This window comes from Gadus morhua, chromosome 2, assembly GCF_902167405.1.
Source record: "Gadus morhua chromosome 2, gadMor3.0, whole genome shotgun sequence".
NCBI classification, from domain to species: domain Eukaryota; kingdom Metazoa; phylum Chordata; class Actinopteri; order Gadiformes; family Gadidae; genus Gadus; species Gadus morhua.
This window is the reverse complement of record NC_044049.1, coordinates 26,871,871-26,889,002: the sequence shown is the minus strand read 5'-3', so window position 1 is coordinate 26,889,002 and position 17,132 is coordinate 26,871,871. Positions and strand designations below refer to the sequence as shown.

The following is a 17,132-nucleotide window of genomic DNA, read 5'->3' as shown; positions in this document are numbered from 1 at the left end:
TCAAAAATCCAGAGTAAGATTCTCCCCGCGCTAAGACGGGGGACGCATTGTCCACCTCAGGTCTAGTGCGGACGGAAAAAGCAATGCAAGGGGTTGGGCTAAAGTATTCGGTAGTGTCCGTCTTACCCAAGACGCTGCGCTCGCTCAGGTGACGGGCGAACACGATGCGTGCGTGTTCTCGTCCCGACACCGCGGACCGCAGCGGAGGCCGCGGTCTGGTCGCGGCAGCGCGCTCTTGCTCGCGGCGGGTGATGAGGGCCGGAGAGGAGGAGCCACACACTCACGGCTCACATCACACGCTCGTGCAATCACTGTCACCAGCGTCACGCGGATAATCAGCATAATGGGAATAATTGGGTGTAATGAACTGTTAATTCTAACAAGCCTTCTCTCTCCCTCCTCCCCCCCCTCCTCCCCCGCCATCCCTCTCTTTCGTCTTGCACCATCTCTCTTTTATCACTTCATCATTACCTTTTCATTCATTTTTTTTTACTTTGGCTTGCTGTCTCTCTCTGTCTCTCTGTGTCTCTTTATTTCTGTTTCTATCAATCATGCCCCCCCCCCCCCTCCCCCCCAATCATGGGTTGATGGTGAATGCTCCACGCTCGCGCTCAGGACGAGAAGATGAGCAAGGAGGAGATTCTGGTCAATTGGAACATGTTTGTGGGGAGCCAGGCGACTAACTACGGCGAGGACCTCACCAAGAGACACGACGAGCTCTGATGATGTCACGCGGCCAAGGGGGCGGGGCTTACTTAGAGGGGAGGGGGGAGGGGGGAGGGGGGGAGGAGCCAGGGAGGTTTTGCTAAGAAGGACAAATATATGGGAGGAGGATTGAGATGGGGATCCTGTCTGTGTATGCATACGTCCATATGCTACTACTACTTGCATTTATCTTCTTTTTTTTTCTTACAGATTTTAAGGGGGTTGGGGTTGGGCTGAAGGCCGGGGATGTGGGGGATGGTCACGTCATTGCTGGGTACATTCAAAGCAATCGATTGGATTGGTCGATTTATTTATACTGCGATCTTATGCAGAATGTTTTTCTATTGGAGGTCAACGGAAGTTTGGCGTTTCATACACAATTGCACATTGTTTCATCCACTTAATGAGTCGACACGCACAAAAAAATACCAGCGCGTACAGCTGCAAACACACAACAATCACCAGTTTGTATTTCCTCAAACTGGGGGGGTGTGATGTCCACTTCTGAATTGACGCCACGTCTGATCAACTGAAGTAACTCAAAACGTCCACTTCCTTCAGAGTTGGTGCTGTTCTTGCAGCTGAGTTTTTAGTGTGTGTCGCCTACCCTTGAACAATCGTTTACAGCTTTAATACTGCATCCACTTGTACATGACCTGTGTACACATACGTACCTGCAGACACACACAGACCCCTCTGTTCTCTCCACATGTGTTGTTCTTACACACCACAAGCTATCGTAAAGCCTTGGCACACTCCATACGATTGTACATGTTAAGCGTACATGTGCCTGTCTGAGCATTTGCAGTTTATCCGAGCCAACATGTTTATGTCAGAGAAAGACGAGAAGCCCTTCTTTCTCTCACTGCGAAGCTGAAATAAAGCCATGTTGCTTTTTCTAGAGGCCATTCTTTTTTTGTGTGTGACTTTAACTCATGTGTGTAATGCATGCTGGAGGATATTAAGAGAGAACATCATTGAAAGGAGCTGCAGGTAAGGAAGAGCAGAAGAAAGCAATATTATGAAAATGAACCCCAAAAACGCCTCTTTCCTCTCTGCCATTGACGTGATACGTGTGCGCAGATGCAAATGCAGGCAATATGCATTCCCTCATCCAATTAGGGGAGAGATGCACTAATTGGGCTGAAATTAGTTCAAAATATATCCTCAGTCCATTTAGCCCAACTGACGGATACTATAACATTTTTAACAAATAACAGTGCTTATTATTCTTACCTACAGCACTATAATAATAATAATAATGGATTGAATTTATGTAGCGCTTTTCTAGACACCGGGGAAACCCCTACTCTTTGCCCTGGGATCTTTTATGACCTCAGTGAGTCATACAAATAGTATATATTGGAGGTATTATAACAGCCTAACCTAAAACATTTAAAACCATCTAAAAGATTGTTATGAACTTCACCCGAGCCAGCTGGGATTTTTAAAGAGGTGAGCAATTAAAGTGGCACATTGTGCATTTGTAACACACTTTATTTAGATGTTGATGCATTTCCACAACGTCTGCACTTGTCTCATTCATGTCTTTGTCTTTTGTGTTTGGCTAGGACGGTCTTTTGTCCCTCTCTGAGATTATGGACCAAGCAGAGGTTATAAGTCTCAGCACTATCACCGACTATGGAGGCATGACGCTAGCGGAACATGACGAACTCTGACCTCCAGCGTCAGGGGTTACTGCCTGCTAATGTTGTATTTTAAGAGGAAATGGGTTGAAAAGCCAAATGGCAACTTACGAAATTAACACTTGATATTTTTTAATTTATTCAATTTTTGGTATGCATTAAATTTCCGAATTAATAACAGAAGCAAATTGCAATAGATTTAACGTGGGCCTTTATTTGTACAACGTGAAAAAAATAAAAAAGTACAAGTAATGCGGGCCAGTTCAATGGTTCTTTTGGTTGATGCGCACAATTTGCTGTGCAGTCACTCCATCACATGATTGGTCTAGATAAAAGTGACCTCACCATAGCTTATTAGAGTAATAGAAATCATTCTCGTCACGGATGGAATAATAAACAAATCGTCTGCTGGCCCATTTGTGGGCTTTGTATCATTAGGCAAAATGTTTTAATGAGTGTTATTAGATTCTAACAAAATTTCTAATTTTGTTGAAATTAAAACACATCTTTAACATTTCAGCACAATTTTATAAATATGGCGTTTTACAGTTTTGCCCGTACGTGTCCTACATGATATATTGGTAGAAAAACATCCAAACAAGGTTCAGACTATTTTTGTTTGCCTATGGAAATATTTAATGTAATGACTGAAAGGCTGAATTATTATATATATATTATATAATTATTATATATTATATGATCAATTTCTTCAGCCAAATGTTTAATTATTTATCGTAGAAAACCAAAGATATTGTGTGGAAAGTTGTATTTATTACACAAATAAAAACAAAACTACATTGACTATAAGCAAGCCCAAAAATACCAAAAAGCTCATAAACCAGCTCTCAAACATACAAAGTCCCATCGCCACGTTCTGACCCCAGTCGGTCAGTATGTACATGAACGCCTCCGTAAGGCTGTCATCGCCATCCCGGCAGTCCTCCTCCACCCACCCCTCCTCCACCATGGAGCGCTCAGACTTGCATCACGGGCCGGGCCTCCTTGGCCTTCAGAGTCACTCCAGACCCCGCGAACCCCGTCCCTCCCTGAGACAGGAAACATTCACAAAGACGGGAACGTAAGAAGAGTTAGGTCCATGTGTAGGGTGAGCGTGTTCCATTTAAACACATAAGAGTGTTCTGCAATTAAATACGCAAGTAAAAAGATATTCACATCTAAAGTCTGATGGCAGACGAGCTCAAATCGGGGCATTCATTATTGTTTCAACTAATCCTTCTGTTGGCAGAGTTTAGGGTTAAACTCTGCCAACAGAAGTAAACAGTTAGAAAAGTGTTTGTAAAGGTTTCAAATAGCCACTGTAGATATCAGCTTCATAATGTCAGATCCATTTAGGGCTGCACGATTATTGCCAAAATGATTATCACGATTATTTTGATATATTTTGATATATACACATACCACGATTATTTACCACGATTATTCATTGAAAAAAAAAATCGTTCGAATTTCTACCACCCCCTAGTGGTAGGAGCCACACACTGCTCTGCGGCAAATTGCCGCCAGGCCAGGCCCCCCCCCCCCCCCCCCCCCCCCCCCCCCCCCCCCCCACACACACTTTTTCAGGCTTTGTGCCGCTGTGTGCAGGATGGACTCACGCAGTCGCACACAGCTGTACAGGGAGCGCTTGGTTTGCTTTGCAGCGGAGGTAGAGCGTATACTGCATGGGCGGGGCTAGTCTTTTTTTGGTTCTCTTTTTTTGCGGATGCATTACTTAAAAAAAAAACAATATCGGCGAAAATATCACGAGATCACTACGTGTCATCGTGGGACGCCAATATCGTCATCGCGAAAAAAATGTGATATATTGTGCAGCCCTAGATCCATTTGTGAAACTTGAAGCGTGTTAAAGCGGTTGAACCGACCCTCTGCAGCCGGATGATGTCCCTCTCCTGCAGCTTGTCTCCGGTGACGGGGTCCAGCATGTCCTTCCTGATCAGCATCTCCACACACTCCTGGGTCACCACCGAGCCCCTAGTGGACACCGAGGGAACAGCCGGGGGTGAGGCGCCGGGGAGACGCCCGACTTAAAGGGGCCGTTAGGCCGCCGGGGGCGAGTGTGGTAGCAGTCAGAAGAGAGGCTCTGCATAATATCCGTTAGATGCTGAGCTACGATGCTGTTTGATTGTTGGGGAATATTCCAGATATGGACCATAATCCCACGATCCCCCGGTCGGCATTGAAGAACAGTGGTTGGGGTTAGTGTGTAGTTTAGATGAGGTTACTCACGACGGTCGGAGGACTGAACAGGGAAGGCTGTTCCCCAACGTGTCCCGGGTCACTGCACACACATATCGTTCCTGTGGGAGAAATGAAAACGTGATCCATTAGCTTTCTTCTGATGCCCCGACATCTGAACCTCCAGTTCCCTGTGAGGGGTTCTCTAACTCAGGGTGGAGTTGCTCAGTATGAGACACCCATCTGGAGGAACACACCTTGGGTTGTGTTCTTCCAGTGTCCATAGGTTTGGTCAGCAGAGATGGGCCGGGGAGTTGGAGGGCCTCTCTCCCCCGGGGAGGTGAGCCCTACTGGGTGAGCTCTAGGGGTGGGAAACCGTTACCCAGCCCCCTTTTTTTTTTTCGTTTACACGGTCAACCGTTTTTTTTATTAATTAATGATTTTTTTTCAAAGTGGACCGCAGTCGCGCTATAGGGGGATTATTTGTTTATCAACACGGTGGATGCGCGATCAGAATGATCGCAAACAGAACATTTGTTTGACCGGTTGCCATGGTTATCTCCGTGTGGTTCATTTGCAGTTGCGGTGTTAATTAAGATGTTGTCAGCTTACTGTTACATTAAACTGTAATCAGAAATAGCGGGTATATGCTATAGGTCCTAGAGTATCTGTGGCATAAAGGCTGGGACGAGTTTCGAATTATAAATATGTAAACTATGTTGAAAGTATGGACCGTCGTGAGGCCCGTTGAAACAAGGGCGCGGGGATTATTATTTATTTTTCGGTTTTCGTTTGAGACTTTTTTCATTTTTTCCTAAACGGTTATGATTTACTAAGCGGCTACACGTGCGCACGTGTGCCCGTGCACACCCCTACTGAGCCCTGTGGTGTCTGACCTGGCGTGCGATCAGGGCCAGTCTGTCCAGGCTGGGGTCCAGAGCGGTGAAGTGAACCGGGATCAGCTCGTTCATCCTGATGGGACGTCCCGACATGGGACACAGCACAGTCTTACTCTGGAGGGGGGAACACATTTGTTGAGGGGTAAATGATTGTCAGGGTGAGGTGATGGCCAAAATAAGCATGGTTTGTTTTAGCAAACACAGACAGGAGCCAACGTGACATGAACATTGAGACCAAACAACGAGAGCGGGAACCTCCCCGAACACACAGGACTGAAGGACGACCGTCTTCAGAACAAAGGATTGGATGGTATGTATGTTTTATTTCTGAATACGAGGGGCCAATCCAAACGTTACCAATATGTTTTCTGAATTGTTTAAATTAATTATCTGTGCCCACATTGTACCATGTACAGCGCTGGACCAAATGAATGATGCTGTTGATATGTTTTATATATTTGAACAATTAAACTGCATTGGAGACGGAGTGTCCTCCAGAGGGGGTTAGACCGGGACGGGAGCCCCCTGGTCTCCCCCCCCTGGTCTCCCCCCCCTGGTCTCCCCCCCCTGGTCTCCCCCCCTGGTCTCCCCCCTGGTCTCTCCCCCCTGGTCTCCCCCCCCTGGTCTCTGGTCTCTCCCCCTCACCGGTTTCTTCAGCAGGGTGGGCTTGGCCACGGGGGTCAGGGAGGGGATCCAGAAGCTGGGCAGGTGCTTGTCGGGGTCCCCCTTGGTGGAGGGCCCGGCCACGCTGCTGCTGCTGCTGGCCCCCCCTTCCTTGTCGTCCTTGACCGACGGGGGCGCCTCCTTCCCCAGGCCTGGGGGGGGGGAGGGGGACAGAGTACAACACACACCCATCATAAGGACGCGTTACAGCTTTATACACGCTGTCAGAAAGATTTACCAAAAAAAATAAATAATAATAACTAGGGCTGTCAAGCGATTAAAATATTTAATCGCGATTAATGTCATAGTTAACTCGCGATTAATCGCAAATCTTTTTTCTTTGATGGTTTGATGATGGGTGGGTTTGATAATGGGTGGTTTGATGATGGGTAAGTGTTGTACTCTGCCCCCCCACACCGATCATAAGGACGCGTTATCGCTTTATACACGCTGTCAGAAAGATTTACCAAAAAAAAAAATTATATAATAACAGAACTAGAAGGAAACAAAGTGTAATAAAACACAAACGAAAAAGGGGATCAAGCGATGAGCAGCAGAGGGTTTAAAGGAGGTGAGGTACCCCAGAGAGGTCCAGCCCCCCCACACTGACCGGAGGTGAAGGGGTTGATGGGTTTGGACACGATGCTGCTCTCGCGGGTCTTGAACCTCTCCACCTGAGCCCGCTCCCCAGACTTGGACTCCAGGTTGCTGTCGCTCTTCTGGGCCTTCTTCTGCTTCTCGTAGGCCTGTGGGGGGGGGGGGGGGGGGGGGGGGGGGGGGGGGACCACACAAACAGAAACACAAGAGACATCTCCGTTAGGGAAGGGAATCGACAGGGACCTCACCGTACCATACGGTTGAAGTTTGTCGGTGCTGATACGAGACGGTTTGCTATTCTGTCGTTATTGTGATTCTCTTAAAATAGCTTGACCACTTTCTGATGTGTTTCTGTGATGTCGTATAGGTTCGTAGGGTTCAGTCCTAAAGAGCCACCAGCGTCTCCATTGTTTTCTTGTGACGGTGGCTGAACCGAACAGCACCTCGTTGCTGTGACTCAACTAAAGAAAAGTACACTCTAGCGCCCTCTGGTGGTGGCACTGTTAATGTTTCCACAAAAATTACAGACATTCAGCAAGGGCCTTTTCTAATTCTTTTTGGGGATTAAGCCTGAAGATAGAGGCAATGTCGATGCAAAGAATCACATGTTAATAACATATTTTCCCAAACATTTATCTCCATGTTTTGGAAGGGTGAGAATCAAGGTTGTCGACATCCCATGGGTAACTTTTACTACAACTTTTAATTCAAAACCACGGACAGGATTCAAACCCAGGTCACTGCGTTCAGGACTGAGCCTATATGGTACTCGCTCTACCCAGTGAGCCAGAGTAGCTAATACTATGTAAATTACTTAATTGAATTTTAATTCGACAGTCTGCAGCAATTAAAAAAATAAGACCTGTACCTTCATTCTCTTGGCAGCATCGGTCTTCTGGTGAAGTATGTATTCGAGGATGGCCTGCTTCTCATACAGGTAGCCATCTTGCCTGAGGAAATTGGGAAAAACAATCAACTGACCAAAAGTAGCTACCATGCATGCAGCAGGGCGTTGTGGTTATGTGTGCGGTTTTATTCTGTTTATGGGTGAGGGGCGCATACGTTACAACCGGCTCTCGACACACTTGGAGAGAGAGGCAGCAGCAGTCAAAGTCTTTGATCGCATCTTTGCCCAGGCGGATACTCTGTGTCCCATAGCCGGAAGCAGCTGAAGATCAGAGGTCGTGGTCAATACAAGGACTCAAAGGAAGGTTACTGGCTTTGATACGTGCATTAAGTTAGTCACATTTTAGAATAGATGTTTTATGATAGACTGTCCATGAAGGAGAAACTAATCCCTCTCAGTTCTCGATTGGGAAAAATAAGGCTGTTTCAAGTTGGAGACTGTAAAGATAGAGTGCAGTTGTTAACTAGTCTTAGCTCGATTGACAAATATGGGGACTATTTCACAACATTCCTGTTTATTTCACATCTTGATTGGTTGGTCAATAATCCGTTTTCTGGCAGCAGCCGGATTAAGACGATTCAATTACCTGTGTCTTTCCTTTTCTCATGGTATGTGTAAACGGCCCCGGCCGTGCAGTTCTTTCCGTGGCGGGTCATGGCTTCCTGGGGAGGTTTTGTTAGTTAGAAAAACACCCGTTCACGGGATGTTTACAGGAATATATAATTAAATAGGCAAAGTAGTCCAGTATGATGTTTACCACTGAACATGTTACCAAGAAGGCAGTTTCTGGGGCTGTGAATCATCCCAGCTGCTTTATTGTCGCACAACTGAAGACCCTCTCTTGCTAATTTGTGTAGGACATGTTTTCGAACGGCATAATATACACAATGACCGTAATATGTGTCGTACTTTGTGTAACCACGTTAAATTCACTATTTATAATTGCTTCCCGTCTGCCAATCTAACATCAAACTATTTATACTGCGGGATAATAACAACAATATCAATAGCATCACTTTGACTCTACGAAATACAATTAAAACCGGCCTACAATTAAAACCGGTTACTGTCGAGGTCTTCAAACTCACATGTATATACACATACATTTCATTATTTATAGTTAACATGACTTGTATTACCTTTTAAATCGAATCAATCGCTGATTATCAGTCGTATTGTCACTCGCGTTAAAAACAGTTCATAAACAGGAAACGGATGTCTCCTTGTTGTCGTCGCCTTAAGTCTTCCGGTGGGAACAACCGTACAATGTAGGTGGTTCTGCTCAAACTCAGTATTAAATTAAAAGGCACTGGTTTGCCGAACACCCTCCTCGTGTCTACTTTGAACCAACTATTTCCCATATTGTAATACAATACCAATAGCACAGTATCTATGGAATGCAAAAGCTAAATTAAATAAATACAAAATAGATAAATATGGCAATATGAAATTAAATGAATAAATGATAAATAAATATAAACATATCAATGGAGATAAATAAAAACGTCTTTCAAATTGTTTTAGACTAATTGAGCACCGTGTTCATATGGAAAATGTCCAATAAGATAACATTACTTCAAGCACAGGTGCGGGAAGCCCGACTCCAGGCGATATGCTCGGTACCTTTGTGTTGTCCGGTCTTTTAATCCGTCAATTGAATCCACCAGATGGAAATGTGGCATTATGAGTATGGGAAAACGCCCCTTTTAAAATAAAAACAAATGTACTTATTTCAATATATTGACACATTTATAAATGTATATGTATTCATATGCCATGCCCGTATTAATTTATTTCATAGCATATTTATCAAAAGATAAATACATTTAAATTTGTATTAAATGGCATCCATAAGTATCCACTAAAACTAAAGATACATTATTATTGCCTTTAAACCATAAGGGCATCAAGACTACAGGTCTTTGGACCAAATGTATTTTATTTTATGTTGTATAGAGCTTCAATCTATATGTAATCTTAATATAATCAAAATCTTAGGTTTTGATGTTTTCTGTAGTTCCCTGTCCTATTCATTGTCCAGACATTATTCATTGTCCTTATTATATTGTTTTACACGATTCATGATTTGCTTGAGAGCCGTTTCACGTCATTATGTTTTACTGATGTTGGATTACCAAAATATATATAATAGGCCGATATGGTAATATATGTAAATAATATAACAAAATGTATCTGGATTTGTTGGAATATTTGGTTTATATTTATGTATTTGACCACATTTACCTTTATTTTAAAGGTATATATCCACTCACCTTGTAAGCAGAGATGCTATACTAGGGAATGATGCACATTCATCTACAAGCATCCCAGCATCATTGTATAGTGTGTAAAGGATAATGCAACATTATTACTTCAACAGCACAGTCTTGTAGATCTGTACACTTGCCTTCAAAGAGGCGTTGACTTTAAAGAGATTATCCAGGCAAATATATAGCTCTACTAGTAACATTTTAAAGGACAGACAGTGAAAATGTTCCCCTTGTTTAATTTATACAACCCCAAATCTCTTTGAAGAACACAAATATCCTAAAAGTCACCTCTGAACCTGCTCTATGTAAGTTTTCCCATTAACAGCCTCAATTGGCTACAGTTATATAGCTAAATACTTTTTTTTAAAGGTGACATATACCACCAGGTTTGAGTGTGATTAGCTTTTACAAGCCGTTCTAACAATCTGCCTCTTCTGACATCACAAGTGGGCGTGTCCACCTAGATGTATGACGGATAGATGAGCAGCGTTTGCTACGGTCCACTGGGTAGGCTGATCTATTCAGCACACATCTAGGGGGACATGCCCACCTGTGATGTCAGAAGACGCAGATTTCCAAAACGGCTTGTAACGGCTAATCACATTCACACCTGGTGGTATAATATGTCACCTTTAAAGACTGACGTTTGAGAGGGAGGGGGATTAAAACAATGTATTTAGAAAAAATCCCTGAATGGATTGACTCGTGGATGGATGCGTTTTATTCCGGAGAAACTTTCTAGTTCAGGTATTTTTTAATGGAGTAAATAGCTGTCGTACAAAAGTTACATAGTGCAGGTTTAACTTCTGTCAATGAACAGTAATACACAATATGCTCAGTTATTCTTCTTACATGATCTAGCCAATATCGTTGAGTAAATATTTAGAAGGTAGAAAATAGATTAAGGCAAATCATAGGAGAATATCGGTGATGGTATCAGTCTTCCGGCATGAATATAATTTTGGCCACATGGTGGCAACAGATTGCAGGACCAACTATTTCTTCTCGTCATCGAAGACATCGGCTACAGTCCTGAGGGTTGAAAAAACAGCAGTTGTCAGTTGTGTTGTAAATGTATTGTAAACAGAGGGCAATTGTTTTCTAGTATAGGCATACAGTTACTTACTTGTAGATTGACCCAGTAAATTCATCTAGAAAACCACCTAGAATAGGATGAAATTAAACATTTGAATTGGGTTATTTTAACAATTTCAACACTTTCCAACAGCATATCTTGGGTTGTAGACCTACCTGGTGTGCAAAGTGTCTTGCACATCGGACACACGTGGCAGAAATTGCACATCTGTGGAACAGGAAAGAAAGCAGTGTCACACACAATACATACTCAATAAATAGTTGGTACCATTAATGTTAACTCCAGCCTTAAAGATTAACTAGACGCTAGATCAGTATGAATGGGTTTGCTGCCATCTACAGGTTGAAAACCAGAACACAGGCTTATCTGGCAGGGCATGAAAGTTAATACAGGGATTTATGGCTGAGTTTATGTATGTGTGTTTCCAAGTGTGTTCGTGTGTGTGTGTGTGTGTGTGTGTGTGTGTGTGTGTGTGTGTGTGTGTGTGTGTGTGTGTGTGTGTGTGTGTGTGTGTGTGTGTGTGTGTGTGTGCGTGTGTGGGCTCACCTTGCAATCATCACAGTGCTCAGACTTGTCTCCCTCTTCACAAGGACACTTATCACAGCCGTCACAGTGCTTTAACAACCAAAGGAAAAGTAGGTTATTTTCCTCAGACCAACTTGAAGCCCAGATTCATTTGAGACCTGCTCATGGCCTATGTTGAGCATTGTAAATCAATGCCTGGTAAGCAGTTTACGTGGAACTTCCTCCACAGTGAGGAGTTTTTCTTGTGTTATTCTGGCCCTAAGTCCATCCTGCCATTGCAGGCACTGCCACTTTTCATTCCACTGCATTTGTTGTATAAGTATGTGACCAATAAAACTCTTGAATCTTGAATCCTGATCACGCTCGGTTTCACTACACGCATCTGTCTAGACCACTAGCTGCCCACATCGATTTCCAGAAATGACCATGTCCTCTGAGCCAATCAGGGACAGTGTCGTAGTTGATGACGTAATCGGGGCCAATCAGGGACATTGTCATAGTTGATGACGTAAATGGGCCAATCAGGGACTGTGTCGTAATTGATTACATAATCTGAGCCAATCAGGGACTGTGTCGTAGTTGATGACATAAACGGGCCAATGAGGAATTGCGTTATAGTTGATGACATTATTGTGTTGATAATATTTTTTTGCCGTTCTTCTTCGTCCCGTTTAGCGACCGAAGGAGTCTGTCTGATAAGGCCTCCCGCCCAAAATCAATGTGGGCGGCCCGAGGTTCAGACTGAGGAGTGTAGAAAAATAGAATGTGAGAGCACAGGATCAGGATGGTCTCCAGGCTAATGCTTTTAAGCCATTCCAGCTTGGAACCGTCAAAATGTGTTTGTTACACGTAATATTATTATTGAGATATCGCGGTTCAAACGTACCTCGCAGAATTCGCAATAGGCACAAACAGAGCCCTTGTGATAAGTACTGTCATCATCATCATCATCATCATCGTCATCATCGTCGTCATCATCGTCATCATCATCGTCATCATCATCATCATCATCATCATCGTCATCATCCCCTGCTGTGAGAAAATGTTATACCATGCGAGTCTATCTTTCTCAGAATTTATTCAGACAAAAAGTGTTTTCAGCCAATACATCAATGATAATGTTTTCTTAGGCTTTACCTGAGTTTGGAAGTTCCAGAAAGTCTATGATAACATACGCATTCATAGTGACCAAACAAGACCACATGCTCCATTGAATGAGTAACTGAAGCCTAGTTTTGGTTTGCTGCCCTCTAAAGGTTTAAAAAAAAAAAATACAAGGCTAATCTTCTAATGCTGTGAGACATAAGCATAATTAAGGATTAGATATAGATTCATCTTAAATATAATCTAGATGGAAAACTCTACACTATGCATCAACTTTAAAATCAATCTGTCTGATGTGGTATCAATCATAATTTTCTGTGGGCATCTGCACCCGATATTTATATATTTGGTTGCAGTGCAACAATTGACCTTTAGATGGCAGCAAACGGACAAACAAAAAAATAGTCTGTAGTTACTCTTTAAAGCATGTTTGGGTGGAATCGGTATTATGCAGTGAGTCTATGTAGCAGGCTATGTGAATGGAAATGACAGAAACTTTATAATGAATTGGATTGCCATTTTGAACAAGTGATATTATCTGACTAGAAATTCAATAAAACAACCGTTTTATTAGAGTAAACATGCCACATACAAAGATGTTAATTTATTTACCTCACAAGTTCTTTATAATTTGATGGGTAGTAATGGATCACATGTTTCAGATTTACAATAAGTCATTTATTCATGCCATTGTCTTGTTTTAACTTTCATTACTTGAGGTAAACTGGCTAATGACTCAATTAAAAAAACACAAAGAACAAAAAGATCTCTGTTGACACAATTGTTGAAAATGTTGCAGATAAATCCTAGGTTATTGAGACTTGTTTACTTATTTAATTCTATAAAGTGTGGCCAAATTACATTGGTGATGGTTAGCAATATGTGTATTTGTGTACTACTATTTCTGCTCCCCTGAGCTCTACCAGATATGGTTAACTGGGAATCCTATATCCATTATTGTAATCACAAACTAGTCCTAGGGAAGCGTTCAGAGTAAAAAAGGTCTTGGATACTATGTGTACAGAAAATAAATACTCCCTGGTGCATTGATAGGGCTGAGGTTTAAGACTCTGGTCCTCATATAAATCAAGTTATACACAAACACCTGAGCAAAGTATTTCAGATATGAAAGCACCCAATGTCTGATTTCTTTCCATGGGCACCTAACTTACAAATGTAATACTTTTCTGTCTATGGTAACAGATTCTCCATCCATGCAGTTTCTGATCAATTGATTTATTAAATGCTTGAAAGTAGGGTTAAAGAGGTATGAACAGTGGTGTAAGTTTCCACCCAAAAAAGACCTTCACAGTTAAAACCCCATGTAATCTGCATCAAAATGACAATAAATAAGGTAACAAACAAACAAACAAAGAGTGAACAAATTAATCTCTTTACAATGTGGTTGCTGAAGTTCTCTGTTCTTTACTGCCCTCTACAGAAAGAGATATTTCTCTCTTTTTCCAATGGTTCTCTCTCTCCAAGTCAAATTTTCAACACATGGGCTCTACTTAAACCACCTGAGAAGTGAGTTGGAGAGTGGGTTCGAAAGCTTTTTTTTTATCTACTTTATCTTTAAATGACCCAATTATCCCCCCAACAGTGAGTTAGTTATAAAGGATTCACAGGAAAAACTATCAAATCAAAACGTGTCTATATGTTGAGCTTGACTAAAATATGACAGATTATGGTGCTAACAGATTGTGTGGCTAAAGTCATAGCTATTATTCGCTAATTCAAAAGATTACACAGCGTCAAATGAGCTAAAAAATCTGACTTTTTACAGAGTCCCCAAAGGACACATTGCTAGATGTACCAGAGTTGTTACAATTCACATATCACACTTGACAAGAACATAATATATGACAGACAGTGGCAAATATTGCCCCACAGAGAAAGAAAGAGATTGAGAAATATGGAGAAAGAGAGAAACGCTACTTCTGTTTGTTGACTTCCGACACAAGATCGGTCAATTTGAGTGGCCGGCCCTCCTGAGAACCCTCACTGTCTCTCCCCTCTGCCTGTATCACTCTGTCATCACCTCCATCCCTATATCACTGTCTCTCTTTCTTTCTCTGTAGTTCCATATGGACACACAACAGATCGGTCCGTATTTTTTTCAAAACAAACGAGAAAGGAAGATCATAGCGGTGAAACCGTTCTTTCAAACCAAAACACAAATCAAAAGATCCTCAAGACTATTGACCGCCGACTGATTCCCCAGACTGCCTCGGTCTGTGCGAAACTGGCCTCCTGTTCTTTCTCTCCCTCAAATCAATGTCGCTGCAGTCCCCGAGTTCATAGCTAGCGTACAGTACGAAGGACTTCACACAGTTGGAGTTCAGCCGGGCCAGTTCAATTTCCCCAGAGTGCTCATAACTCTGTTTAAGCAGGGAGAAGAGCAGATGAGAGAGTCAGGGACAGCAGAGGCAGGAAGTAGACAGGTGTAAAGGGGTCAGAGGAGGGACTTTCTTATGGCCCTACACGTTTCTGATTCAAACATGAAGCTGACTAGAGATAAGTGTGAGGGAGGGGCTAAGTGAGCCCTTGGCCCCTCCCCTTCTCCCTCCTCTCTCGTAATAACTCCAGTTAGATTGGTCAGAGGCGGAGATGAGTATAAACACACACTCACAGTGTTTGGAGAGCATCTGGAAACAGGAAACACAGCATCAATTGGGTTTTTACTCAGACTTACCTTCATGGTCATCATCATCATCATCATCATCATCATCGTCGTCATCATCGTCGTCATCATCGTCGTCATCATCGTCGTCGTCATCATCGTCGTCGTCATCGTCATCATCATCGTCGTCATCATCATCGTCGTCATCATCATCATCATCATCGTCGTCATCATCGTCGTCGTCATCATCGTCGTCATCGTCATCATCATCGTCATCATCATCATCGTCGTCATCGTCATCGTCATCATCGTCATCATCATCATCATCGTCGTCATCATCGTCGTCGTCGTCATCATCGTCGTCATCATCGTCATCATCATCATCGTCGTCGTCGTCATCATCATCATCATCGTCATCATCGTCGTCATCGTCGTCGTCATCGTCGTCATCATCGTCGTCATCATCATCATCATCGTCATCATCATCATCATCGTCGTCATCATCATCTTCATCATCGTCGTCATCGTCGTCGTCATCGTCATCATCATCATCATCGTCGTCGTCATCATCATCATCATCGTCATCATCATCTCCGGCGTCGTCATCATCGTCGTCGTCGTCGTCGGCGACCAGCCCCTCCTCCTGTACGAAGGGCAGGTCTTGTGCCTTCACGCCGGGGGCCAGGGGGGTCTGGAAGGAGCAGAGGAGGGCCACCAGGAGGCCCAGGAGCCAGGTCTTGTAAGACGCCATGTTTGACTACAGCAGAGCGGACCGGACTAGACAACAAGGGAGGAAGGAATCTTCAGTCCAGCGCTCGCACGTGGACACCACTGGAGCGTTGTCGTCTTATCTGTACCCCCCACTCTCACGCGCGCTCGCTGGATAACACACACAGGCCCACGCACACCCTAAAAAACACAATCAGGGAAGATCACACGCTGCGGATTAGGTCCAGTCCACAAGTGGGGGTAATCCAGGCACAAATCCAGCCACTTGATCCAAGTATGAAAAAATTGTTCCCTGAAGAAAACAGCAGGTGTCCACCGGATACGGGTTACAGGGGGGTGGGAATTACTCCAGGAACGCTATTACAGCGCAGATTAAGAGCGCAGTTAAAAAAAGTCCTTTTGACAAGAGCTCCTCAGATACTGGACGGTGCCGGCGATGCAGACAGGACGAATGTGCGACCCACAGAAAAAGAGTGAGACCAACCTAGGGAGTAAGATGAGAAGAAGGGGTGGGATGGGGTGGGCTGGGGGGGGGGGGGGAGCCGGGCTGAATGACAGGGGCATGTGCTGCACGGTGGGCAGGCCCCGGCACCATCCATAAGTTAAGGAACCCAAGAGGAGATGGAGGAGATGTGCGTTGAAAGCTGGGTCGGGTGTGTGCGTGTGTGTGTGTGCGTGCATGCGAGCGCGGAAGGGGTGTGTTGGGGTGTGGGTTAACGGATGAATCGGTGATGACCTCTTGGAATTTTTCATACTGTCATCAAATGTGCAAGTGTAGCTTTTGGGGACGGGGGAAGTACAAGTGATGAGGTGGGCAGGAAACGGAGGTGAGAAGCAAGAGTCCAATCAGGGGACACCTTTCAACAGTTTAAAACACCGTCCTGGGTGAGTCCCCCAAAGCCTCCTTCCCGTTATATACACACATATATAACGCCTATACAACCTCTCACCGAACTCTAAGGTGATCAACAATGAGGATCGGGTCCCAAACACCATCCCTCCAACGCACCACCCCTCTCTAAGGCCCATAGGCTTTCTATTAGCTGTACCCCCCCCCCCCCCCCCCCCCCCCCTGCATCGCCTAAACTTACATCCCCAAAATAGTTGAGTGTTGGTCCAGGGGGCGGGGCCGAGAGCAGCACTATTTTAAGAGAACCTGTACACTCTCAGTC

The 17,132-nt window shown here is 43.9% G+C and overlaps 3 protein-coding genes across 5 annotated transcripts; 1 reads left to right on the top strand and 2 right to left on the bottom strand.

The window, feature by feature from the left end:
* Nucleotides 1–2,274: 2,274 nt before the first annotated feature.
* On the top strand, nucleotides 2,275–2,603 carry rcn3 (reticulocalbin 3, EF-hand calcium binding domain; the record flags this gene model as incomplete). The annotated part of the gene is given in 1 exon segment (XM_030376315.1): nucleotides 2,275–2,603. A coding segment is annotated over 1 exon segment (110 nt), but the record flags the coding sequence as incomplete, so codon positions are not given.
* On the bottom strand, nucleotides 2,546–8,866 carry nosip (nitric oxide synthase interacting protein). Of its 2 annotated transcripts, none has more exons than XM_030376290.1 (10): nucleotides 8,753–8,866; nucleotides 8,200–8,275; nucleotides 7,769–7,874; nucleotides 7,575–7,656; nucleotides 6,720–6,855; nucleotides 6,092–6,261; nucleotides 5,444–5,560; nucleotides 4,599–4,669; nucleotides 4,235–4,343; nucleotides 2,546–3,397 (listed from the first exon to the last, which is right to left on the bottom strand). In XM_030376290.1, the coding sequence occupies exons 2-10, from the start codon at nucleotides 8,267–8,269 to the stop codon at nucleotides 3,326–3,328; spliced, it is 933 nt and encodes a 310-aa protein (XP_030232150.1). In that variant the 5' UTR covers nucleotides 8,270–8,275; nucleotides 8,753–8,866; the 3' UTR covers nucleotides 2,546–3,325. The 2 variants fall into 2 exon arrangements, with proteins under 2 accessions (XP_030232150.1, XP_030232161.1); XM_030376301.1 differs by having other exon boundaries at nucleotides 8,200–8,305; nucleotides 8,753–8,833.
* A 1,236-nt stretch (nucleotides 8,867–10,102) lies between these two features.
* LOC115558283 (serine-aspartate repeat-containing protein F) lies at nucleotides 10,103–16,443 on the bottom strand. Of its 2 annotated transcripts, XM_030376258.1 has the most exons (6): nucleotides 15,304–16,442; nucleotides 12,391–12,536; nucleotides 11,526–11,594; nucleotides 11,135–11,186; nucleotides 11,010–11,046; nucleotides 10,103–10,915 (listed from the first exon to the last, which is right to left on the bottom strand). In XM_030376258.1, exons 1-6 carry the CDS (start codon nucleotides 15,980–15,982, stop codon nucleotides 10,879–10,881), a joined length of 1,020 nt encoding a protein of 339 aa, XP_030232118.1. In that variant the 5' UTR covers nucleotides 15,983–16,442; the 3' UTR covers nucleotides 10,103–10,878. The 2 variants fall into 2 exon arrangements, with proteins under 2 accessions (XP_030232118.1, XP_030232108.1); XM_030376248.1 differs by having other exon boundaries at nucleotides 11,010–11,186; nucleotides 15,304–16,443.
* Between the last annotated feature and the right edge of the window lie 689 nt (nucleotides 16,444–17,132).

What these genes read in the sequence shown, in the direction of transcription:
- nosip (XM_030376290.1), bottom strand. Translation starts at nt 8,269, where the DNA reads ATGACCCGCCACGGAAAGAACTGCACGGCCGGGGCCGTTTACACATAC. An exon ending in ATGCTGCCAAGAGAATGAAG is followed by an intron (nt 6,856 to 7,574) that starts GTACAGGTCTTA and finishes CCCCCCCCACAG; the next exon opens with GCCTACGAGAAGCAGAAGAA. An exon ending in CCACCCTGCTGAAGAAACCG is followed by an intron (nt 5,561 to 6,091) that starts GTGAGGGGGAGA and finishes TCCCCCCTCCAG; the next exon opens with AGTAAGACTGTGCTGTGTCC.
- LOC115558283 (XM_030376248.1), bottom strand. Translation starts at nt 15,982, where the DNA reads ATGGCGTCTTACAAGACCTGGCTCCTGGGCCTCCTGGTGGCCCTCCTC. An exon ending in CCTATTGCGAATTCTGCGAG is followed by an intron (nt 11,595 to 12,390) that starts GTACGTTTGAAC and finishes TGGTTGTTAAAG; the next exon opens with CACTGTGACGGCTGTGATAA. An exon ending in AGCACTGTGATGATTGCAAG is followed by an intron (nt 11,187 to 11,525) that starts GTGAGCCCACAC and finishes CCTGTTCCACAG; the next exon opens with ATGTGCAATTTCTGCCACGT.